The following is a 26,135-nucleotide window of genomic DNA, read 5'->3' on the forward strand; positions in this document are numbered from 1 at the left end:
TTCAGTAAGTTTCAAAGATGTACATAACAGAGAGATGGCAGCACTTGTTAAGGTAGTGGAATTTTAACTTTGATAATTTTTACTTTGCTGCTATTGCCTACTTTATTCGCTTGATGTAATAAATCTGTATATGTTAGCTCAACGACAATCGAAAAGATAGCAATAGCAATGCATTGATTCTTTCGAAAAATGTATAATTTATCAGGTAATAAGAAGCTAAAGTAACCCTCAGCTAGTGCAACAGTGCATAAAGCGACTCAGAAAAGCATTGGGGTATAAAAAACTTTTAAAACATTCAGTGATAAGCCGGTACTCCAAAACTAAACATACTTGTGTGTGTGAGAGAGAGTATCTAAATTTTATGATAAATCTATTATGGGGATTACTTTTAAACATCCTAACTTAAAATACGAAATAAAGGTTAAAAAATTATTGAGACACTGAGATAGAAAACAAGAAAAAGAGAATAGTTCCAACAGATTTTTCTTGCAAAATGCTAAGAAAAAATGTCTCCAGGGCTGGAAAAGGTAAAGTTTAAGGATGAGAAGCTACTTTGGTAACAAAAATTGTTAACTCAAAAATTCCTGAGATTCCTTTTGACGGGAGAAGACTTATAATTTATCTTTGGATTTGTGGAAAATCTGAGAGAAAAATAGGTGAACTACTGAATGTAAGCAAATCTGCTGTTCGAAATATAATTTAGAAATGCTGTAGAAATAGTAGCGTAAGTAAAGTTCGTGGTCCCCCTATAAAAAACATATTTCTGGACCCCCCCCATTCCCCATGATTTATAGCACTCTCATAAAATGGGGGGAGGAAGTCAATGGTTTCTCTCTTATGATGATTTTGGTAGGAGCTGGATTAATCATTAAGCAATATAAGCCTGCTTATTAGAAACCAAGGCGAAAAATGCATAACAGAAATTTTTTGCAAGAAAAATTACGAAGTATCTGTAGTGGCTGGTCATCCTTAACGTTAATTTTAAAAGTAAGAAGCACTTCTTAGGTGAAGGAAAAAGTTAATAGGGAACTGGCTTTCCGTCAAAGAGGCCATATGTTCAGTAGAGCGTATTATTTAGTCAGTGATTCTGTTCCTGTTAATATAGTTCCTTTTTTTTTTTTTTTTTTTTTTAGTATAAAATGTATACAAGTTACTTAGTATGTAGTAAATAAACGAAAACGATTAATATGGGTGTCCATTAACTGTCTGCAAACACGACACCGGCTACAACTGGATCTTACATTGGCTCAGTAGGCGCAAGGATGCGAATCGAAACTACCTCAAGCTTGCTTCCAAGGTAAGAAGATTTCAAGATTTCTCCTATTATTCAAATAATGGAAATGTTTGAACACCGTGATATGTTTTGTTGAAAAAATATATTGAGTGGTTGGACCGAGTGTATAAGAAGTGTTTCGATAATTTATGTAATTAGATGATTTAATAGCAAAAAGAATGTTTAGCACTTAAGGCTTAAGAAAGGAAGATTTATTGTATTGACCAAAGAATTAGACCAAAATGTTGAAGAAAATCACAAGTTAATTGATTTAAAGAATTTAATTGAAAAAGTCAACAAAGATTATAATTTTGTTAAGGAATTTTTAATTTCCACGATAAATGTGCACATAGAACGGGAAAAAGATAAAGTACTAATATAAAGACACAAAAGGAATGTTCAAGAGCAGAATAAGAAGTGATGCTGAAGTTACAGAAAACGAAACTAGAACTTGCAAAAACACAACTAGAATTCATTAGAATTCAAGCGGAAGCTAGGAATTCAAACGCAGATGGAGATGGGCAGGCTAAATCTAATTCGTTAGAAAAACGCAATAAAAGCGTTAAACCTAGCTCTACTGAGTAAGCATGAATTGTGTAATTTATTTTTTACCTCACTTGAAAGAGCTATTGAAATGAAACAGGCAAAGTAAGAATTTTAAAGTGTAAATTTTACTTAATTTGTTAGGTGAAGGGCGTCAAATTGACTGGGTTAGGTAAACGTGAAAGAAATGAAAGCCTACCAGAAAGTTAAAACGATAGTTTTAAAAGAACTTGCGTCACCCCAGAAGTTCGTTTAGGGAATTTCCTTTCGACAAGGAGGGCAAAAATATGAAAATCATATATAATTCGCGAGTAGACTAAAAGCAAATTGGGATTTTTATTGTGAACTTAGAAATGTGAGATATTTTGAAACGTTGAAGGAATTAATCGTAGCTGATAAATTGATGCAAACTTTTGACCATGAGACAGCCATACGTATAAAAGAAAAACAAGGTGATGGTTGTTTAAAGCCCCGGAAAACGGAATGGAATGCGACACGTTCTCTTCTTGCAAAAGAAGATCATTAAAGTGACTGGTAACTATTCTCAGAAAGCCCGATTATTGAAACCAAAAATTCTCACTGTGTAGCCCCTCCAGTGCTAAAGCCGGATGATTTATCCAAAAGTACGTAAAGTTTAAAAAGGCTGTTTTATTAAGTGGATCTTTCCAACATACAACTAAAGACTGTCGGAAGACATTTAAAGGCAAAAATTAAAATAAAACTTATTCCAAGAGTAATAAATTACAGAAAAACGATACTATTGTAGCCCAAATCAACACAGAGTACATCGACAAGAAACAAGTCGAAATTTAGCCTCTGCAATATATGAAAACACTCCCGGATCTAAGGAAGAGCAAGCCGGGATTCTAGCCTCGGGAGGTGAATTCAAGTGTGGTTTTGGATCGTATTTGAAATACTGCCCTTTTAAGGAAACAAAAAGTTAAAAAAAAAACTTAAGTACAGCCGATTAAATTGTAAAGGTAAGATCAGAGCCGATTGTAAAGGTAAGATCAGAGAGAAGACAATAGAGGAACTCTAAACGACACTGACTTGTGAGTGCCTGCTTTCAGTAGTCCGCAATACATTTAGCAAGACGCAACCATTTAGCTAGCGGGCGCATCTGCAGACGCGGCAGTTGTGTAATTAAGTCAGTTTTTAGTTATTATTAGGAAAGCCATTTTATGTATAATACTCCAAATAATGTATTTTATTTAGGGTAAAAGAAATCATGAGCGCGCCTAAAAATTCTCTCCAGCTTTGCGGAAGAGGTAAACCGTCAAACCCTGCCACAAATTCCGATGATGCTGAAATTCTAGAGGATATTAATATTTCTTAGAATTTGCATGACCCCAAGATGAAGAATCTTTATCCATGTTCCCCAAACAGTCTACGAGACACCATTTGAGGGAACAGCCCTTTTCATTGCCCTCAAACGAACAGCTGGAATACATGAAGCCAGGATATTAAAAGCATCCTCATTTAGGTGGAGGTGGGCGGCAGAAAGATGAAAACTTCAAAAAAAACTTTTGATTTATCGGAGCGGGAAACTGGCCAGTCACAGGAAAGAAAAGAACGATTAATAGAGATCTTTCCTAAGCAGTCAAGCTGTATTATCAGCCAGCAAATATCCAGAAAACGTAGACCCTAAGTCCATTGAACATTATGGCAGACATTTAACATCTTCTGTGTGGCACAGAACATTGCAAATAATAAAAATATTTAAAGATCTTGACTTTATATATTGTAAAACCAAAAATACAATTTTTTGTACACCAAGATTTACCAGATATATGCCGCTGCCTCTATATCAGCAAAGTGTACTGCAGATTCATTAATTGGACAAAAGCTTTAAAAAGATTAACTGAACGCGAAACTCTGAAAACCACAAAGAGTGCATGCTTAAGTGGAAAAATCGAGTACAACAAAGAAAATCGTGGCAAGACATCGAACATGACATTGAGCGACTAGTTACTAATTGACTCAGAGAAAGAAAAGCAGACAGAGATCCTCCTCATAGTCATGGATGATATATTGTATCTTTCTTTCTGAGGGTCTGATGAGGCTCTTAGCAGCCTGTTTACAAAGTGTACTCGGCCTAGTCAAGGAATTTTTTGGAATTTAATATCTCCGCTTGCCAAACATGATTCAACTCTTAAGTACCAGTTGGAGTACCTAAAAAAGGGATAGGTAACATATTTATCAAAGACCATTCAAACTTTTTAAGAGCAAAAACAGCTCAAAGTAGCATTTTAAATGCTATCAAAGAAGCTAAATAATGTTCTATTCCACTCCAAACGTGTCGCATACAGAACAAATGAGGCAGGTGATTTCATACGTAAAAAATATGGTCATGTGTGTGAAATAAAGGAAAGCTTTATTGATTTCATAGAAGTTGGTGGAAAGACAGGATAATATATTTGTAAACAGATTGGGGAAATACCGAAAGTTCGGATATTGGGGAAAATCGTGGTCAGTCTTACGATAACGGATCTAATATGGCCGGTACTTATAAAGGTGTTGGTGTATTTAATTATGGCAAAGCATACTAGGGCTATCTGCCTAAGGGGAGGGATGCTTTCGTGGAGGACTTTCTGAGGGTGTTGGTGTTGGTGTATTTAATTATGGCAAAGCATACTAGGGCTATCTGCCTAAGGGAAGGGATGCTTTCGTGGAGGACTTTCTGAGGGTGTTGGTGTTAGTGTATTTAATTATGGCAAAGCACACTAGGGCTATCTGCCTAAGGGGAGGAATGCCTTCGTGGAGGACTTTCTAAGGGAAACTGGCTCGTATACACGTTACACATGGGGAAAACCACGAAAACACCCATGCAGCCAGCCCGTTCGCCGGATTCGAACCTCGGACCGAACTACCAGTGTTCAGCGACTCGCTCGGCCGCTGGTGGGCACTTATAAAGGAGTACAAACCAGTACAGAAATGGATGATCTGGCCGAATTGTTTGGGTCACTTTGTAGGGATTTATATTTATTTAACTAACAAGTTAAAGTTTAAAACTTTCCTATAAGCCTTCATTCCGTTAATTGTCAGTGCCAGAATATTTTAATGTTGTAGCGCGCGCGAAGGAATACAAATTTCTACTTTGAAGAAAGTATTTAAAAGCCGAGTTTCGGTAGGAGAAAGGGCGAGTTAGGCTATAACCGCCACCTCTGCCGTAGATACGTTTGCTTATTGCTGGTTCAAGTGGCTTAATTGCATATACTTGCTGCCACTGGTTTCGAAGGGGGTTTAAGTTACGGGATCTCGCTGAGCCCTGTAGGTTAGCTCTATCACTTGTTAATACCTTCAACTTTTAGTTTCATTATCTGACTTTCAGTTACCAGAGGCGAAGTTTGTTAGCGTCGAGTTGACGCATTGTAAATTTTAAAGAATTAATAAAGGGTACTTAGAACTCTTCTCTTACGTAGTTACTACTACATTAGTCTTTCATGTAGAAGTGAACCAGTTAAACTCTACATTGGCGCCCAAATTACTACGTGAATCCGATAGCCAACGAACAAGTATATGCACAAGGCCCAGGAGTTGTAGACCCAATGGCGACCAACTCTCTGGATGGATTTGGCTTCCTGATACAGACAATGAGGGTGGTAATTAAACCAGCAGTGATATTCGACAGCAAGAACTCCGTCATCTCATTTATGGAAGCTCTTGATACTCACTTTCAATTGTATCAGGTACCCGAAAGACAAAAGGTAGCTATTGCCTTAAATGCCCTCCGTGGACAGGCGGAGGCTTGCTGGAAAGTAATTGGGAAGTTCCTACTTGGAGACGTCGGAAGCATAAACTACACATTCGAGAGTTTCAAAGCGGCACTCCTAAAAGCATTCCCGATAGTTAAAGATCGTGCGAAGCTTGAAGCCGAACTGTACGTCTTTTATCAACGGAGGGTTGAAGCACTGACCGAGTTTATCCTGCGAAAAGTCAAGCTAGTGAATATTCTGTACGGTAGGAAAACCCACAGCGAAGTCATTGAAATCATATTACCACGGTTATTACTCGCTATGCAAGCCTTCGTGAAACTCCGAAATCTTCAAACGCTGGAAGAATTATTCCAGTTAGCCGTAAAGTTTCAGAATCGGCAGCAGAAGAATCAAGATTTCCTGCCCAGAGATTTAATCAGCAATTCTCTCGACAGCCGGCCGCGGAAAAAAAAAAATAAATAAATAAATACAACAGAGGAAAACGTTTTTCAGCTAAGCCGTCAACGAGCAAAAAGGAAAAGGACAGGAACCCCCCCCCCGACCATTCCAGTCCATGGTTCCAGTCCAAAAAGCGGGTGCATAGGTGAGAAAAACGTCAAGACTGACCCCAACCATCGGAGCGAAAACAGCGAGTACGAATTGCCAGTGTGAATAACCTTACATGGAGTCAGTTCTGCAATAAACGGATGATGGAATACCAATCAACAAAACACAAAGATAAGTGAATTTTTAATAAATCTTTTCTGTTTGTAAAATTACATGTTAATCTTTTCAATAAGAAGTTACATGTTAAAGTCAGTTGCCTCGGTGGAGGACTAAAATTAGTTAGTTTTATTTGGCGAAAGCACAAAGCTATATTGTATTGTAGAAACGTAATATTAATGCAAAGAACGAGTAATTCAGGTTTTGTTTGTCGAAAGACTTTTTATGTTAACAAGCCAAAAGTTCTGGCCTTGATACAAGCAGCTTCGTATTTGTACTTGTTAATGAAAATTTGTTTTTAGGTTCGCCCTTTTGCGAGAAGTCAAGTAAAATATTTGTTTCTCTCATTTTTATTCTCTAGTATGCTAAGAGTACCTGATTGTAAAATGTGAAAATATCTGTTGTGTTAAGGTAAATGATACTGTAAATGCATGTTTAAATTCCAAAGAAATTAGAAGCATGAATTAATTTAAAACAGCGAAAAGGAAAATTTATGGAACATAATAATCCAATTTTCCATAAGGATATAATTATGGAAAATTCACTTCAGCAGTTAGTTCTTCCAAAGAATCGAAGAAAAGATATTCTAAAATTAGCACATGTATCTGTTTTCGGGTTCAGATGGGTATAAAGAAGACAAAAGGGAGAATCAGGTGTAAACTCCAAACGTGTCGCATACAGAACAAATGAGGCAGGTGATTTCATACGTAAAAAATATGGTCATGTGTGTGAAGTAAAGGAAAGCTTTATTGATTTCATAGTTTTGCTAGTCCAAATATGGCTAGAGATATTACAGGATACTGCCAAGCCCGCAAAACATGTCAGTTAAAAGGTACCGAGAAAACAACCGATAGAATTCCTATTCTAAGACCTTATTTACCATTCGAAGTTGTTAATAACGATATCATAGATCCTGTAGAATCTCCTTCAGCCGGAAAATATAGGTATGTTTTTTATCTAGTGGATCAACATTCACGTTGGCCAGGAGCCATTCCATTCCGTTCTTTAACAGCAAAGCTACATGCCACGCTTTGTTGCAAATATTTATGAGAATTAGTATTCCATAATTAAAGCAAGTGATCAAGGGACTTACTTTATTTCTTAATTCACACAAGAATATATGAAGACTGTTGTATGTAATCCAAAATGCAGGGATTTCTCCTTTTAAGTTAACGTATGATTGACCGATCTGCGGCCCACTAAGTGTTCTGAAGTCCATCTGGAGTGATGAGATATCGATACATTATTTACCGAATTCCTAGAATTTTAAAGGCCATAGTTGATGAACAATTTGAAGAAATGTTAGAACTTGATTTAACAGAAGAAAGTAGCGCTGAAATTGCATATCCTATAGTTTGTGTAAATAAAGAAGGATGGAGGGTTTCAACAGAAGTGCAGAGGAACTTTCACATTCAGTAGGATAAGCTAATATAATATCAATATTGGATTTAGTACGAGAATATTCGGCTATTCCCAAGTTATGTGTTTTGGTTTGAAAAATTCTACAGCAACATTTGTAAAGGGAAATCAATAAAGCAATTTACGAATACAGAGGTCACCTAGAAGGTATAGTGATTAGGGGAGCCTACTACGGTACCGAAGGGCACGGGTTCGAATCCCAGGGAAGACATGGATGTTTGTAAATGCATCGTGTCGGTGCGGCATGGCGGCACTCCAGATATGCGGTGAGCCGAAAGTCCTCCAGTGTGGACGCGGAGAGGGTTGGGAAAACCCTCGGACCCCCCCCCCCCGGGGTGAGATATTTTATAAGACTGGTCAAAGCAGTCTTTCACAAACATTTGCATTTTTTAAAATCTAGCTCACGCTGGGAACATATACAGCTTTATGTTTTTGTCCCGCACAAAAAAAAATAACTTTGTACTCATCTGAAGTAGCGTTTAACCCCTAAAAGAGTCCCTTGGATATTAGCATTTCAGCACTGATGAAATGAAACAGTCTGTATATGGATGGTTCAGGAGAACAGGTAAATCCTTCTTTGTAGAAGCTTACTAGGAGTTAAATAAACGTTAGAATAGCAGCGTAAATGTAGCAGGTTATTGTGTCAAACGTAGTTTCCACTCCTTAAAATTTGCTCTTTTACCCCGGTTTAACTCAAACGCCCTCTTGTTATCAATTTCAAAGTGAAAAATTATTTTGGCTTCATAAATTTTAGTGTAAGCAATTTACATTAATATTCTTCAATTTCTAAAACTCTGATAATATATTGCAGTAATTTAGTAACGTAACATTTAAAAATTCAAACTAATGAGCATTTCAAAATGATTTGTACCTCAGCAATGGAATATGATTAAACATGTATTAAAAGACAATATTTTTAATTCAAAAGCAACTTTATTTGCTATGAATTAGGAATAAATTATTTACAACAAAATACAAATATTTTTACATATCATGACAATAGGGTTCTTTGTTTCATTGTGCAAACATTTATTTAACAAATACTTTGTGCAAATATTGTGTCTCACACACATTTTCGATGCCATATAAAATCAACTATTGATAATAAAATGTAAATTCATATTAGTTTTATCTTGAAAACTATTCTAAGTACGGGGAAACAAAAAACAACAACAAAAAATTACAAAATTTTTCCACATGTATAGATTTAGAGCAGAGTAACATTTGTATATGCAGTACTCATACAGGAAATGAAATGTTGGGCTTCGCATATACAGGATGGATAGGTGAAAAGAAGCTCATTTACCTCATTACATCTACAGGGAGAATTTAGATACATTAATCTTTGTTAACTGAAAGCCAAACTTACAGTCGGTTACATAACATTGGCAAATACTTCATGCTTTCTCTAGTTTTGTTTTGAAACATACTTTCAAACCAGATGTTATGAAGATAACCATCCCCATTTTTGAGGCACTCAAGCTGAGATAACTGAATAAAAATACATACTGCATACACTTTTATTTGATGTATAAGATATTTCAATCAGATTAATTATAGTTTATTAATGTTACTGTGCTAACACTGCAGGTGATTAATAAGTATCTATTAAAACATAACTGTATAAGAAATTCAAAATTATTCTTCTTCAAAAGTCAAGCAATTTCCATTTTGTCAAATCATAGGGCTTTTAAAAAATATGCTACTTTTAAATTCGATACCTACTTAAAATTATTGAAATATTTTTTCAAAAGCTATTCTAAGATATGAATAATATAAATGAAGAATTTCTGATAATTTTATATATTGGCTGATGCCCTGGATATATTTATCAGTCAAGGAAAGCAAGGACAAGATATCTGTTTAAGAGTACATTCAAAAAATAATTTATTTAGAGAAATAGATAAAGCTTTGTGCAATTTATGCATCAATTTTTATCTCAAATGATAAATTACCTGTCAATATTTTTAAGTGTATTTCATATAACAGCAAAGCTGTATTTTATTGTTTCGATAAAAAAGTGTGTTTTCAAAACTTCTGAAATTTGTAATGTATATTAAATCATTTTATCAGTTCAGTTTACAAATAAGATGAAATATGTGCATCAAAAATACCATTCTTTTCCAAAAGAGAAAAAATATATATATACATGCTACTCAAAACATTTTTCCAAATTTTGCTGTAAAATATACAAAAATTTTTTTGCACATTTGTTCTAAGAAATTGTTTCTATTGAAAATTAATATATGATATGTAAAACTAAAAATGACTTTCCTTCAAAACATCTTGAAAAATAAATTTTTTTTTTCAGAGAGCTTTCTAATATTAACTGAAGTGGCTTCACAAATTAAAACGGTGTAATATAGTTGTTTCTAAAAGTATTAGAATGCTTCAGGGAGAAGGAACTAACAATAATTGGATATAGTAGACAATGTACAGGAAGGAAGCATCGCTTCTCTAACAATTATACTTTACAGACACACACACGAAAAAAACTGTATTGTTATATGCATTACTTTTTTATAAAGCAAAACACCAATAATGTAGAGGAAATGTATTATTTCTAGAGGTCGAAAACTTTGGAGCATTAAAGGTTACATGAATTACTAGCATAAGTACTCAATATACATATATAACAAAAGAAATAAAACGAGTCATTATCTGTAAAATTTTCGAGCATTTTGTCCAACAACTCCACTTTATGCGGCATATTTGCAATGCAGTCACATACCAAATGCATTTTCTATGCATTTTCATCTTTAGTACAAATGCCTCCAAAGGAGTTATTCTTTTCAAAATTTAGACAAATTTAAATGAAATAAGGTAAGACTAAATAGCTTTTAAAATTTAATTTGAAAGTGCATTTAGCAAAATGAATTTCAATTTAAATCAACCGAAAAATGTATACTTGTTTTCAAGACTTTAATCTATATTACAAAGTTCAATGCAGAACAGCACATTTATATGAATTACAATTTAATATAAAATGCTTGTATTCCACCCATATAATCTATCCTAGATAAAAGAAAACTGGACGGCGATTTAATTTCTTGTGGTACGGTTTCATACCATTGCGACAATTAGCTAACCGGAGGTCAGTCTTACTATGTTCTAAAACAGCTCTGGTATATTCAAGATATTATTCCTCACACATTAACTAGGATTTTGCATGGCGTTTCACATATTTTCATACCAAAACTTGAAAAACATGCGGACTTTGAAATTTAGAGAAATAATAAAATTTAATTTGATCTTGGAGCAGTAATTTGAAGTAACCTTCTAAATCATGTATATCACAATGGGAAAAATTACTAACAAATAAAAATTTGCTCTGAATATTAAATGTCCAGTGCAAGACTACAAATGTTACAAAAATCGAAGAGAAAAAAGGAAAAGAAAACAGATACTTTAAAGAAACATGTTTCTAAAAGCCATTGGTTCATTGATTCTGATACTGATTCTATTCGTAATGCATTGCGTAATACTTTAAAAAATTAAATTTTTAAAAACTTATATGGAACTGATAAGAAAATGAGAGAAATGAAATAAACAAGATTAATTATTAAAATGAAATTACAAAATGTAAAGAAAAGAGCAAATGAGCATTTAATTTTTTTTTCACTCATGACAAAGCAGTTAGAACCAACTCGGTAAAGCCGAAATTAAATAATGATAAAGCACAAAACTTAAAACATAAAAAATATAATCTTGACTATTTTACTGTGAGTATAAGCGTAAGTATTTTTTATTAACTTTAGAGAATTGAGATGTATAAGGAACTTTTTTTAGATCATTTTAAAAATTATGCATTGAAACTAAATAACTATATCTTTGGAAAATTTGTATTTAATGGAGGTATATATGAACGTCATTCATGACTGATGCTTCAAAAGTCTCATGTACAATCTAGGAAAAAATTTAAATGAATATATGCAAATACTTTAAACATTTGAAAATAGGATTATAAGTCATACTTAAGCAAAGAAATCTTATTAGGTGCATTACATATTCCATTAACAAACTATTAGATAAATTTTGAAATGTCAACATTAGAACACATAATTATTTGGAATATGCATTTTCTTAGCTTTCATCTTTATTTATTTATACATTAAAAATGTTGTAAAAAGAAGGGTAATAAAAACTGCGACATATGTTCAAACATTTTAATATGCGTTATATGTTATATTAATGCACAAAATTTACAAAGTTATTTGCATAAATATGAAATTGTGTATACTGCAGAGGAACACTCTTTAATCAATGCACAATGTCAAATGATTTGGCAGCAAAATAGTTTATAAGGCTGTTGTTTAAGTCCCAGCTGTTAATTGTGAATAAAAGTTAACATAAAAGAGACTTACCACAAGCATAAACCATTTGTATAATCAAGTATATTTTAGTAACAAGTTTGAAAGCATGTAATGGAAAAAGAACTTTCAATATTCAAGATAAAACATCTGTGATTTCCATCATTAAAAAATTAAAGTAAACCACGGTTTTGAAACTTTTCATGATTTCATCCGGATTATGTCGACAACTGAATGAAATTTACAACTATTATAACCTCCTAGTTAGAAGCTGACGGTATAAACAATAGATATTAATTTAGCTAAAAAATAATAAATAAGTGCAAAACATTTTGAATATAGCAGCAATATTCATTTTATTAACTTTGATTAAAAGTATAAAAATAAAAATATAACTTAAATGCATTTTAATAATAAATTTAAGAACATTTAAAAACACCATTCGTTTCATCCCTTAACAAAACGATATTCAGTTGAGCAATAGAAAAATCCTTAGCATGAAATATAAATGCTTTGCTATCCTTTCAAAGAAGGAAATCTTATTTCTAACATGAAGCTATGTAAGCCTAAAATAAACAAATGGACTTAGATATATAGAGATAGATATATATTATAAAAGTGACCCGTGTATTATATGCAACAGGCATTCTTTGAACAGAGCAATAAAAAGGATTTGTAAACAACAACAATTTTGATAAACTTTCAATTTACTCAGGAATGCATACTGATTTATAAATAAACTTAACAAAATAAACTATCACAATAATTACTAGATCTTTCCTTGAAATAAACAGAGTAATGTAGCTCATATTATTATGCCAGCTAATTCTTCAGATTGAAGGAACCGATTCCATTTTTATTAAAAAATCTCTTCTTTAGGAAAGAGGCATGGGAAAAATTTCTCCTTTCAGAGATCTTCTTATTTTCTTTAAGTTTAGGTGTGACTAAGTCAGCAGGTACTTCATTGAGCTTACACAGCTGAGCATTACGAGTTAAGCAGTTAAGCTAATACTGCAGCAATTTATGAATTCATACAAAAACAAAATTTCAAAACTGTGTTACATTTACACTCACAACATGCTTTAAAAGGCATTTATATTATATTCTGCTTCATTACTAAACAGAACAGTATTTATGGCAAAAGTATAAACAAGTCATAAGCAAATCGATGATTTAGAATGTTTAACAATATTTAAGTACTAAACCTAAACAGCTAATTTTGATACAATGGCATATAAATAATTTTATTAGATTAAAAAAATAATAATGCTTATGGAGAAAACTAAGCGTTAAAGTCATTAAAGTAAAAAAAAAAAAAAATTGCTATAAACATTGAAACATTATGTATAATTGAAACAGGATATATCAAATCAGCAAAAAGTATTAAAGGCATAAATGAACACTTTTCGGTTAATGTGATCCTGTAATTATAAACTTAAACCTACATAACCTCAAACCACCTACTCAGACTTATATAGAGCCTATTCTGGTTGACGTATTTTGTTGATTGGAATATACGTTATATGGACGATGGAGAAAAGTAAATTGGATTACGAAAATATTCTTTCAAATCTAGACCTCTATATGGCGTTTTTCATGAAATGTAGAAAGGATTCTACGCAAAATAAGAACTCTTTCAAATGTCAGTAGTCAATGCCATAAAATTATTGTTCATCATACCTTTAGAGAGGAAAGATAAAGCTTTACTGATCAAGTTATTTTATCAGAACTACATTAACAGTTTAGCAGCACTATAAGAATATCAACGTCTGAGAAGCTTGCGAAAAGGTCATGAAGAATGGCTTGAAAACGATAATTAGTAAATTTGAAGATACTGGGAAAGGAAATACATGTGCTGTTAAGTAGAGAACGAAACCAGTTTCAAATGAAACTGAGGAAGAAATCACTCTTGCTGTGGTTGGCAGAGCACCCTGTTCCTGATAGTTGCCCAGATGGAGCAGTGAATACTCAGAGCTGTTGCATATGAGGTTCTGCAAATCCCAGTATTGGGTATGAAGTTTTGTGTAAGTCCCAGTATTGTGTATGACAGCCTGCCTCTGTATTTTCCTGCAAGATAATGCAAAACCCCCATATTGAAAGTTAATGAAAAATACATTTTGTGCTCATTTTCAAGATGATCAATCTCAATCAGGGAATTTCGAAAATGTTCCCATACACCTGGACTTCTCGCTCTTCAGGACCCGAATCTCTGCGACTTGTGGTGGTTCCTGAAAGATGGTGTCTATGAGCTAAGCATATGGACTCTGCCTAAATTGAAAGCAAGCATAACACGGCATGTTGCTTCAATTCCTCTAGAAACTTTTTGAGCTACTGTCGAACATGTCATTGACTCAAATGGACTAAACAAATGCTGCATTAAATAAAGTCTTATGTTTCCAGTTTGCGTTTCTTGCTGTTTATGCCCACCTTTTCACCTTGTGATAAAAATTTGAACCATTGATTTTTCCTGGAGTTTTCCTTTTCACATAATTCATATAATGTATATATCGAGTTTCAAAGTAATATGTCAGCTGGAACGGGCTGTGCATAAGTCTGAGTAGGGCCATTTTAATTATAACCACTGAGTTAATGAAATTTCGATGGATGTATAAGGAATAAACATAATTTTCAGATTTTAAAATAATTTATGTTATTAATAACAGTAAGTTATTCACTGCAACATAAGTCTCACAGTGAAATTTGCTAACATAAATATATTTTAAAAGCGTTTTTGATTTTAAATTTTTATAAACGCTATAAAAATTTCTAAAGATTCGCATTTAATTGTACAGAAGGTAGTACAGAAATGGCAAATCAAAACACAAAAACTTCAGAGAAAATAAAAAAAAAAACTTAATACAGTTATTATTTTTACACCTAAAAATTTCTGATTAACTTTAGTTCCGAAAATTTCCTATAGAGAAAAACACATTTTAAATCCTACTATGATCTTTCACTATTGTTAATTCTAAGGCAATTTACTTTAGAGAATATTATTACTATTTTTAGATTTTTATGTGAAGAATGAATACTATGTATTAAACAAAATGATTTAATTTCTTTTGAATCAGAAAGAATGTATAATTATTTTTCTGACTGTTATAGATTTTAGAGTTTTAATTCATATGTCAAATGAAATGATTATAGCTATTTTTTTTAATATTCAGAAGCATGTCACACAATATATAACCAAACAATATTTTCTGTAGTATATGTAATCTTATCTATAAAACTTCAAATAATTTAAATTTTAAGCCTTACAGTGCAATACCAGATTCACGTTTTTTAGCAAAATGTTATACAAAATCTGTTGCAAAGTATAAAGGTATCTCATTATTATAAATTTAGTGATCACTGATGCGTTAAATGAAAGAAAATTAAATTTTGTCCTGTTTACAAATCTTCTTAGAACATACAATGAAAATAAGCACAAAATAAAATGTTAAAATAGAACCTATGCACTATATACATGGCAAGCTACATACATACATACATACATACATATTAAGTGAAATTAATAAGTTTTGCAATAATGCATTTTAAAGACCAAACATTTTGTGAAAGAAAATATATTTCAGTAGCAATAAATCAAAGCTAAATAAATAATTCTCTATTGAATAATTCCTGTACATATTTTAATGACTAGAATAATTCTAAGTTAAAATGCGATTTATTTTGGTAAATTATTTGGTACTTACGATTAATTATCGTAAATACTGCTCTATGAATCATACCAGCAAAGGAAAAAAAAATGTTAAAAGCCTTCCAGATAAACAATAACTACCTAAGTACTCAGCGCCCATAACTGTAGATCATACTTCATGATCATAATTCCTGTAACTCGGAAATCATTGAGTAGATTGACTTCTTATCTAAAACTGCATTATTTAAAGAAACGTAAATATTTTTTGCATGGCTAGTATTCTAGATGCATGGCTAATATTCTAGACACAAACATAGTACATCTGTCAAGGATTAATGAGAAAAGAAGTTAGCTGAGATACACCTTTTTAGTTTTTGATAAAATACAGTATTCTGAGATGTAAATTAAACTGTTCTGGATGAACTAACTCAGTAAGAGAAAAATTATATAAACATTTTTTCTCTTAAAGCATTAAAGCACAAACGATATTTCATTTGTTGTCATATCAACCTTATTGTTACATAAATATTTAAGCATTATTTTTGCATGGCACATTTACGGGTAGCTGCAGACTTATTTGTTATACATTCTTAAAAGGAAGACTTATTTACTGTGTATTCAATTTTATAAAAGACTGTTTTATTTCCAATAAAAGGTATAATTTTTTCTTGAGATTACTTTAAGTAAATTTATCATAAAAGACTGTATCTAAAGCATTACATTTTTACCAATAACGTGAGCAATGTTTAATACAAATAGAAGTTTATGCATTATAAAAAAATTATGTAATTTTTATATCACTGACAATAGTATCAAATATTCTAAAATATTACATAAATAATATCTTTTTAATATATACGAAAACCTTTAAACAATCTGTGTCAATAGAGTTTACAGTGATAGAAAAGGAAGTTCATATATGATATGTGCAGAATTTCCTATCTATACATAATGGACAACACAGAATGTTAGTTGTACAAAACGATCAGGATACAAAAACATTTTCACATTCAAATCTTGCTATCTAAAGACTATTAATAACTTACAGCGCTACTTCAATAAAAACATTCCAATTTTTTAATAAGTTCAATAAATTTTCTATATTTTTTCGTTTATTTCCCATACACATTTAATAAACGTGTCAGGATACTTTCAGTACAATAAAAATCCACTTAACTATACATAAAATGATAAAATAATTTCAAATTAAGATTTCACAAATACATTAAGATATAATTAACTATCTAATAGCCATTGCATGTAAAAGTTTTGATTAATTGCCTGTATAAAGTACTTTGATTGCAAGCACAGATGAAAACAGATGAAATTCTACATATATAACAGTCAAATAGAACATGTAAATTTTTGATAACTTTTAAATATATTAAAATTGAAATTAAGTAATTAATTTTTTTAGTTTCATAATTTATTCATAGTTTAATCTCTAAAATTAAAATTTTCAATCTGATGGATAAATATAGTGTCGGGTCAAAAAATATTAAAAACAACTTTAATGCATAAAGTTACTACAGTCCATCTAGAAACCTGCCAACTTGGACGACAAATGCAAAGTAACTCGCAGTTGGGGCACAAAAAATTTTTTTGTGAGTTTGAAATGCGTGTATTTTTTAACTTACTAAAGCTGATCTAGGGTGTTACAGATATACAACCGCTTTTATACACTAACGGCCATAAATCTAAGAAGGTTTGAGATCTTCTGAAAGCTGAGATTGTTACTGTTTAAATATAAATTTCATATTCATACACTTAACTTAATTTTTTCAGTATTTAATGAACTTCATAATTCTTGTTCTTTTCAACTTTACTTACAGCATGAAGATTGCAGTTTCGTCACAAGAATTTTTTCCTAATTTTCATCGAATAGGAGTAATTGAAATTAATTTTGATTTGCCAATGAAAAGTAAATACATTCACCACCAGGTTCTTAACAATGAAAAACTGGCCTCTAGAATTAACTGGGCATGCTTAAGCAACAGTAACTTTTAAGTAGTATCATTTGAAAATAATTTAGAGATTGCCAGATGCCAGTTTAAAAGAATCGATACCCAGGTTGTGGTGTACAAATTAAAAAATAGCAATAAAAAAATTGGGCTCAATGTATTGCATTACTGTAATACCTTTATTAAAAAGTCTAATAGTGGTTTCATACTCAAATGTTCTTTTGAAGCCCATTTTAGGGCATTTTTAAAATTAGAGAACTATATTTATAAAATTATAACATTAAAAAAGTGTATTTTGAGTTTGTAATCTTATGACAAGGTTTACAAGTAAAAATATTTCGCAGTTTGTCTCTGCTTCACATAATATAAGCAAGAAAGTTAGTTTTGATTTTAATTGAAACACAATATTTGTTGTTCATGCTTAGCATTAAGGGGAATTAAATACGTAATATTGACAAAAATTATGCAATGCGAAAGCTACGTAAAACGCAGTGGGGTTGTTTACAAGCTGCTCCAGCTTCTTGGCGACGGACGGGAAAAAAATCAGCTAACAGTTTGAGCCACTAAATTCTTATTGCTCAATAATTCCAAGCACACTTTTAATCGATTCACTAGTAAACTGTAATTGGTTGCTAAATTATAATTCCATGGCTTCTTGGCTTCATATATGATTATGAAAATAGTCAAAAAGTGCATTTTATTTGATATCAATGGACATTTGTTATTAACAGTAATTGGATCAATTTTTATTACAGCTGTTAAAGAAAAAAGTCAGTTTTAATAAATATTTTTGCAATTATATCGGGTAGTTTATGTAATGTTGCAACATAAATCTTAATATTTAAAACCTTTGATAAGTTACAAAAATTGAAAAATTTTGTACGTTACATACATAATCAGCCTCCACATTTTATTTCTCTTCAAAAAGTAGAATGGAAGAAAAGATAGAAATTGAAATGCAACTTTAATTGAAAGAATTTTAACATATTTTTTCCTTGCAAATTTACGAATTTAGTATAGATGTAAGTAGCACTACATAAGCACTAAACATCCTATAACAATGTGACAAACATTCTAAATTCATGAGAAGAGCATCTAAACTCCAAGTTTTCTTATGCAAGACAAAATAGACCACTCATAGGTACATCAAGCGAGTTACTTCATTATTATAACTAAAGGAACTAGCTAGCTCCTCTATTTCACTCCATATGATCATGCTTACAAACATCTAATGTCTCTTTAAGTGACAAGGCACCATATTTGGGAAGAAGCGAGTATGGACAGGGCTTGATTACTGCCTAGGTCAACAAGGCCTAGGCCTAGTGCCTCGGATTTTAAAGGCTCTTTACATTATTCTGTAAAGTCATAAAACTATTTTTCTCTCACGAAAACGAGGAAAATGAGCATTAGAGCCCCTGAAAAGATTTCTGCCTAGATCCCCAGCCTACCTGAATCGAGCTCTGAGTCTGCAAGTGAATATTCTTTTTCTGATGATATAAGTGTTAATAGCCAGCTAAGGTTAGAAGACCATGGAAAAGTTGGAAGAATGTGTTTAAGTCTACTGTTTTTAAAAGCAAAGGAAGAAGGAAAAGAAGTACTGTAAACACAAACTTATATCAACTTTTACTATTCATATTTTTATTCTGCACATTTTTTGCAGACATATTCTGCTGTCCTTATACATTTTCCACACACACATATATTTTAACATTTAATAAAAATACTCTTACTTCTAGTTTTGTTACAGTAGCCAATTTGTCTCAATTTGCGTAGTTGAGAACTGCTAATGGATGGAAGGAGCTTCTGTTCCCCGACAAGCTCTTCGGCCAGTTGAAACATGAAATCTTTTCGAGATATTCTCTCACTGGTACATTTCTTGTACGGCAACCAGGCATTTATGCGGGGCATATTTGAAATATTATAAACAATCTCAGGAGGCCACCGGAAAATCCTGCTTTTGCAATGAATTTGAGCGCTATTTGATCGACTACATCTACACCAAATTTGGTCTTATTATGAAATCTGATTGTTTCCAAATATAGAACGACGGTCAAACAAAATTTTATGTCAAAACTTTTAAGCTTGCTAGAAAAGAGGCCTATTTTTTGTGTCAAAAATAACAAGCTTTCATTCATCGTGCCTTATATCCCCTCCACCTCTCTCCAGCATGCAAAAAATCTACAAAAGCATATACGTAATTCTGCAACTGAAATTGTTCGCTGCTTTTTGAAAACTCGAAGTGCTTCCGTTTCAGTATTTTTTTTTTTTTTTTTTTTTTTTTTCTGTTTTGCCCCACGTTTACGTCTATTACATATTGGAACGCACTATTTACACATGCTAACATAGCATTTTATTTTACATAGTCAGTTGATCCTGCAACGTCTTTGAATAATGTACAGGCAGATGGTCTACCACAAGATTTTCCTATTTCCAATTTTTTACCACATGGTTATGTCAGCTACAACTTCTGTTTGACTTGCATTTTGAGATATGCCAGGAATGTTCGTCTCAGTATCCAACTCTGAATCTGAAATAAATACGCATCCTTTTCCTGCCCAACATACATTTTGAAACCTTTCTTCATTACTACTATATAGATGTTTGAATACCTTCACCTTCAGATACGGCGATTTCATGCTCTTCGGAGTTTTTACCAGAGCAATCTTCACTGAAACTAACTATTCGCTCCATCAATTTAGTATCACTTCTTGAATTATTCAAGACAACTAAAGAAGAGTATTTTGTCAAAATAAAATAAAATTGGTACTTATAATGATACTGCTAATAATAATCTAATACTTTCTTCTCGATCGTCTCTACTCACACTGACGTAAACTTTTTCTAAAATGTCTTGACACATTGACTGGAACTCAAGGAGTGCAGATCCTTCTTTAGTCTTGAGCCTAATGCTTTATGTTTACGCTTTAAGCACGTACGATTAACAGATAATCACACGTGACATATCCCTTGTTCTGGCGAGCAGCGATGCGTTGATATTGCGTTCGAAGTTATCGAAAAGTATTTCCTTTGAATTATGATTTTTATTTACTATCTGCGTTCTAATTACTTTTACATTTGTCACCACAAAAATAATTTCATAAAAAAAAGGTTTTATTACGACTAACAATGAAACGAGCTTGACGGATATCTGGAGAGATAGGTAAACATCATACAGAACTCTGAAATTAAAGGGCTGAAAAGGAAATAAATTGGTATGAATTCGTCTCATTACATCAATGATCGTCGACTTAAATTAGAAAACTATAAAACTAATAGTTTTTATTTATTTATTAGTCCAAAGGGGCTTTGTCCTTGAAGGACTATTGTTTTCGTTTTGCGATTTTGCGTCGGAACCTTATAAACTCCGTATTACTTTTCAAATCTTTGCCACCAAATATTATCACCCTGTATTATATTTTAAAAAAATTAAATAATGAAGAACCTGCATAAATGTATGTACGTTTCTTGCATTGTGATAAAACAACGGTATCTAGAGCCCTCCAATTTTGAATGACGTAATCCTACTGCGAATATGAGCATCTGAAAACCCAAATTTGAAACTTGGAATTTGTTTTTTTATCAATTTCATATTTAGTAAAACTTTAACGAATTTTTGATTAACAAACTCAACGATTTAAAAGCAAGCAATGGCAACACTCTACGGGGGATGGGACCTTTTTATCTCCAGCGCGCGGAACTGTGTATCGAAAATTCTAAAAATTTGCTCATTTTAAAATTATTTTACGACATTGTTGTTGAGCTGAATTTCATGGAATTTCGAATTTTATGAAACAGACATAATTAATTTTTATCACTACTAAACGTATAATAATATAACAAGTTTTGTATCATTCAACTTTTTTGCTTTTTTATAATTTTTATAATTTATTTTAAATTTTGAAACTAACATTAACAAAACTTTTAGTGCTTTTTTTCATACATATTTCACTCGCTTACTCAAACCATTTTTTTGCATCATCATTCAGTCCACAACGATCAAAACTCCTTTTCATTCTTCAATATAAAACTGGACATCCATGCAATTAGCTTTGCTCTACCAAATAAGCAACATAAAAGACAACCTGTGAAGGCATAAAATGGTCAGTGAATATCAAAGCAAGGAACTTTAGGCAGTGCAAAGCTACCTCATTCTATTTCTTTCTATTTTTCCATTTAATAAATCCTTATTCAAATAAAAAATAATTTTGAAACGTTTAGAAAATTAGACTCATTAGTAAATCCATAAAATAAAGCAAAAATTATTTATTCTTTTTATGCATGATATATATAAAAGTTGGCAGATTGGTATGTATAGAAAATTTATAAATGCTCAATATTTTCATTAAAATTCTGGCAAAAAATCAAAACGTTTTCTATATTATTAAATGTACTAAAATGTACTACAAAGAAATTTTATTTCATCACATGGCAGATCAAATATTCTCATTATTCAGATTATGGGAGATCATTATTCTCATTATTATTAATTTAAAACTTTAGAAGGAAGTAATATGAAAATTTAAATTAAATTTACGAATTAACCGATAACATTTTCTTGAAAAAAAATTGATAACATTGATTTTGTTAAGTAATCAGTAATTTTTGAAAGAAATAAGTTTTATGCATTGGAAGAAATCTGAAAACCGTAGAACACTAGAGGGGTGGTTATTTGTGTAAAAAAAAAAAAAAAAAAAAAAAAAAAAAAAAAAAAAAACTTAATGTTTACAATTATGAACGTAATGTTTACAAAAGTGTCTGCAACTTCTGCAAGATTTGAAGAAAAAGTTTAATTCTTTATAAAGATAAGATATTTTCTTAATAACAAGAATCTGTTTTGTTTTCAATAATAAATCTTAGGTATTTATAGCAAGTTAACTTACATACAAGTAATATATGTAGATGCTTTAAAATTTTTCTAATAAAATGCAGTTAGATGCTAACCAATCGTTAATCCAAAAGTTTGGAGTTATAAACTGCAGTTGTATTACAAAAATAATATTTAAATAACAAACAGAAATGCATTGAAAAGATCATCTCTCAAAATATTACAAATACAAAGAATGTCTTTAAAATGCAATTTTAGTTTGATAACTGTTCACCGAATTCTTTTAAGCCATTGGTAAATACAAAAACTGCAAAAACAGGCTTAATTTTTAATTTAATTCTAAAATATTTAACTTAAAGCAACCGAAACTTTGTTGCTTTCTAGCAATAGTCTTTACAAGAGATATCTTTATATACAATGTTAGGAATGTATTGAAACAATAAATGCAATTAAACAGCAACAGGCTCAAAAGACTATTACAAGAACTATGTTTTCAATTTAAACAATGTATTACATAATGCAGTTTCATGAAAATTTTACCTAATATGTAATAATACAATCACAGAATTTGATGAAGAAAATATAAAGTATTGCTTGAAATTTTTAAGAAAAGAAAAAAAAAAAAAACGAAACAGATATAAAAATTTCGAAATTCCATTTTTTTTAATCTGTTCAGAAGTTTATTTAGTGACATACAAATATTATCCACGAATGAAAAATAATGCTAAAATGTCTTTTACCCTGACGAAATTCATCAAATTCACGAGATTGTCACTTTTTGCTACCTAGTTTTGTTTAGAAAATACCTCATATCACACAACAACATATTACTAACATTAGAAACTAACCTCCACTTAAAAAATAGTGAGGTTTTGCAGTCCTGATTGCCACTTGGTATGAGGCACACAAAACACACAGTCAAAGATTGCTTATTTACATAGTGAGAGGAAAACTTCAGATAACTGGTTCTTCTTTGAATGGAAGAGCATGACCATTACTAACAGGACTATTAAAATGCGATACGGTAGTATCATGCCTTGCTAATAAACTCTTTTCCACTGCCTGATACAAAAAATAATAATCATCCTGTAAAATAAATCATTTTTAATATCATGTGTTATAGCCAAAATTTAGAACATACATTCTGCAAAATAAATTATAGAAAACATTCAAGAATGTGTTTTTATATGTTTACAACATGTATGAGCATTAGTCCGAAATAAGAATTTCACTAATTTTAATATGAAAATTTGATAAACGATTTCAAAAACTGACATTTTGAGTATATAAACTGTTCTGTCTTTTTCATTATGAGTCTCTATTTTGAAACAACATCAGTAATTATCTACTCAAGAATTTAAAGTGCAATTTCAATTTATCGAACATTGGATTTATTTTCATTATCCTTAGATACAAACAAAAATGACTCAAATGACACGTTTTATACAAATATAAAATTTTCAAGGTAAAGGATAAAATGAGCAACAAAAAATATTGTTAATGCAGTTTTTTTTAAAAAAAATTATAATCAAAATTAATTATAATTTTATGGTTACACAAACAAGAAAATATAATTTTACATCATTAATTATTAAATTAAGAAACAGATTTTCGTGAATTACAAAATTTACCTTTAAATTACAAAATTAACCCAAATTTACCCTTTACCTTACCTAAAACCTAATTTACCTTTACTTTTAAAGTTTTAGTATCTGAATTTCATTTTGCATATTAATTTACTCTTTCTAAAAAATAAACAAGTGAATTCTTTTTACAATTCTCAGCATTCCATTTGTGAAAATTTTCAACTCATATTCCTCACTGAAACAAGATAAATATATATCAGATTAACCGTGTAAATAAATTTAGTAAAGAACATTTTCTTCTTTTGATACAGAATTACTCGAAATTATGTTTTTTCAGTACATCAGAACTGTATTTTCTTTATTTGTGAAGAAAATATTAATACTTAGACTTCAGTATATATACCGGAATTTCCTCATGCGGCCTTTATTTCCACAAATGTTCGCCATTTTTAAATTAAAAAAAAAAAAAATCTGTTTTGTACAAATTACAAAATCTTACTTTTTATACAGTGGTTCCGTACCTATTTAGTGAAAGATTATATTAATTATAAAAAACACAACACAAAAAGTTTGCTTCTTACATGACAGAACTGACAAAGGTATTTAATTTGAAATTTTGAGACTTTTAACATCTTTTACAGCTGCTTTCCTTGAGAGAAAAAAATAAATTAGGAAAACTCGGGTTCGATTCAAATATTTCTTTTGCGATTTATTAGTGCATAAAATTCTTTAATTTATATATTACTCTTTAACTCTGATTATATATGGTACATGGCGAAAGAATGTTCACAAGGGGAACTTCTCAGTTTTTAAAGTCTTAAGTATTACACAGAGATATAAAATTAGCTGGACAGAAACCGATATCCAGGACAAAAACTAAGAAAAATTCTTTCTTAAACTGCCCTTGATTTTATGGATTTTAGATTGAAGATGGACCTATAAAACTGTTGCGTGCATATGGGCTCGTATTAGATAGAATGCACACAAAATCAATGATAGTTTGATCAAATTTATTTTACCAAAAGAAACACTTCACAGTTCTGGAAACGTTCCACAAAAATACTTGTACAGCTCTTCACAGTATCACAAATTACAATCAGTAGTTACACTTCAAACTACTAAGAACGTTGAAGACAACGTTATACAAAGCGCATCTAAAGAGCGAAGCTAACACGGAGGTATCTCAATTCACTGAACTAAACAACAGCTACTCCGAAATTGACTCCGAAATTGATGCTCTCTTAGGTCTTATACACTTTTTCCCCAGCCGACAAGAAATCGTTAGTACCCTCCACTTCTCGGAAGACACTTATTTGAAGGCATATGAGGGCCAGATACAGTTACAGCGACATACAGAATTAATTACCCTTTACGGTTATATACAGAGAACGGAACAAAACGCCGTTAAAATTATAAGGTATTTCTCCCGCCTTTCTAGCGTGCCTTCGTGGTATAGTGGTTCTGCACGCTGGGCCGGTATTCCAAAGGTCCGTGGTTTGATTCCCGGCGAAGTCAGTTGCAGATTTTTCATCACTCCCGCTTTAAAAAAATCCTAATGTTTCTACAAAATGATCGCCAAGTTTATTGACTTTCAGCGATTTCTCGAATAATTTCGCGACAAAATTAGTTTCCAAACCATCGCCAGCTTGGTAATATCCCACTAATTTAGCAAGACAGCCATATACTCAATTGCGCTCATTTAGCAAGATAGCAATGTCATTAGACTTGCCCTGTATTCTTATTTTTCTGGCAAAATGTTCCTTCTTTAGATTTTTTTCACATTACATTATACAAACGATACAACAGTTACACAATAATTTCATTAAAATTATTTACATTTAAACGAAATCAGTAACAAAAGAATATAAATTATTTTGGCATTCTTCAGAATAAAGTATAAAATCATTTCACATAAATTAATTTTTACACTTATATTTTCGATAACCAGCTGTTAAGAAGCTGAAAGTTTCAACTGAGAAAATATAAAATGAGTTATCAGTGTTTTTCAACGTTAAGAAATGTTATAGCAATGCATTTAAAACAATAATTAATGTTTAATTTAAACACAATAAGAAAATGCATATTTCATGTACCTGCAAAGTATACAATATTTGCATCGTACGTGCTACCTATATGTTTTAAAAACTAATTAGTATT

At 31.3% G+C, this 26,135-nt stretch overlaps 1 protein-coding gene across 2 annotated transcripts in view; it reads right to left on the reverse strand.

Annotated features, from left to right (window-relative positions):
• Positions 1-8,566: 8,566 nt before the first annotated feature.
• Positions 8,567-26,135, reverse strand: part of LOC118198401 (putative receptor-type tyrosine-protein phosphatase mosPTP-1) — a 178,001-nt gene continuing 160,432 nt past the window's right edge. Inside the window, exons 25-26 of one of the 2 annotated variants that reach the window (XR_015039036.1) lie at positions 23,241-23,478; positions 8,567-21,649 (exon numbers count right to left, since the gene is read on the reverse strand). Coding sequence is in view for 1 of the 2 variants with exons in the window: in XM_085809345.1 (XP_085665471.1) it covers positions 23,347-23,478 (132 nt within the window). In the remaining variant the exon portion in view is untranslated. Of the gene's footprint in view, positions 23,479-26,135 lie in introns of both variants that reach the window. The other variant, XM_085809345.1, reaches the window with a different exon arrangement.

This window comes from Stegodyphus dumicola, chromosome X2 (genome assembly GCF_044657685.1).
Source record: "Stegodyphus dumicola isolate Sdum_Otavi_A_Nest chromosome X2, ASM4465768v1".
In the NCBI taxonomy this organism is placed as follows: domain Eukaryota; kingdom Metazoa; phylum Arthropoda; class Arachnida; order Araneae; family Eresidae; genus Stegodyphus; species Stegodyphus dumicola.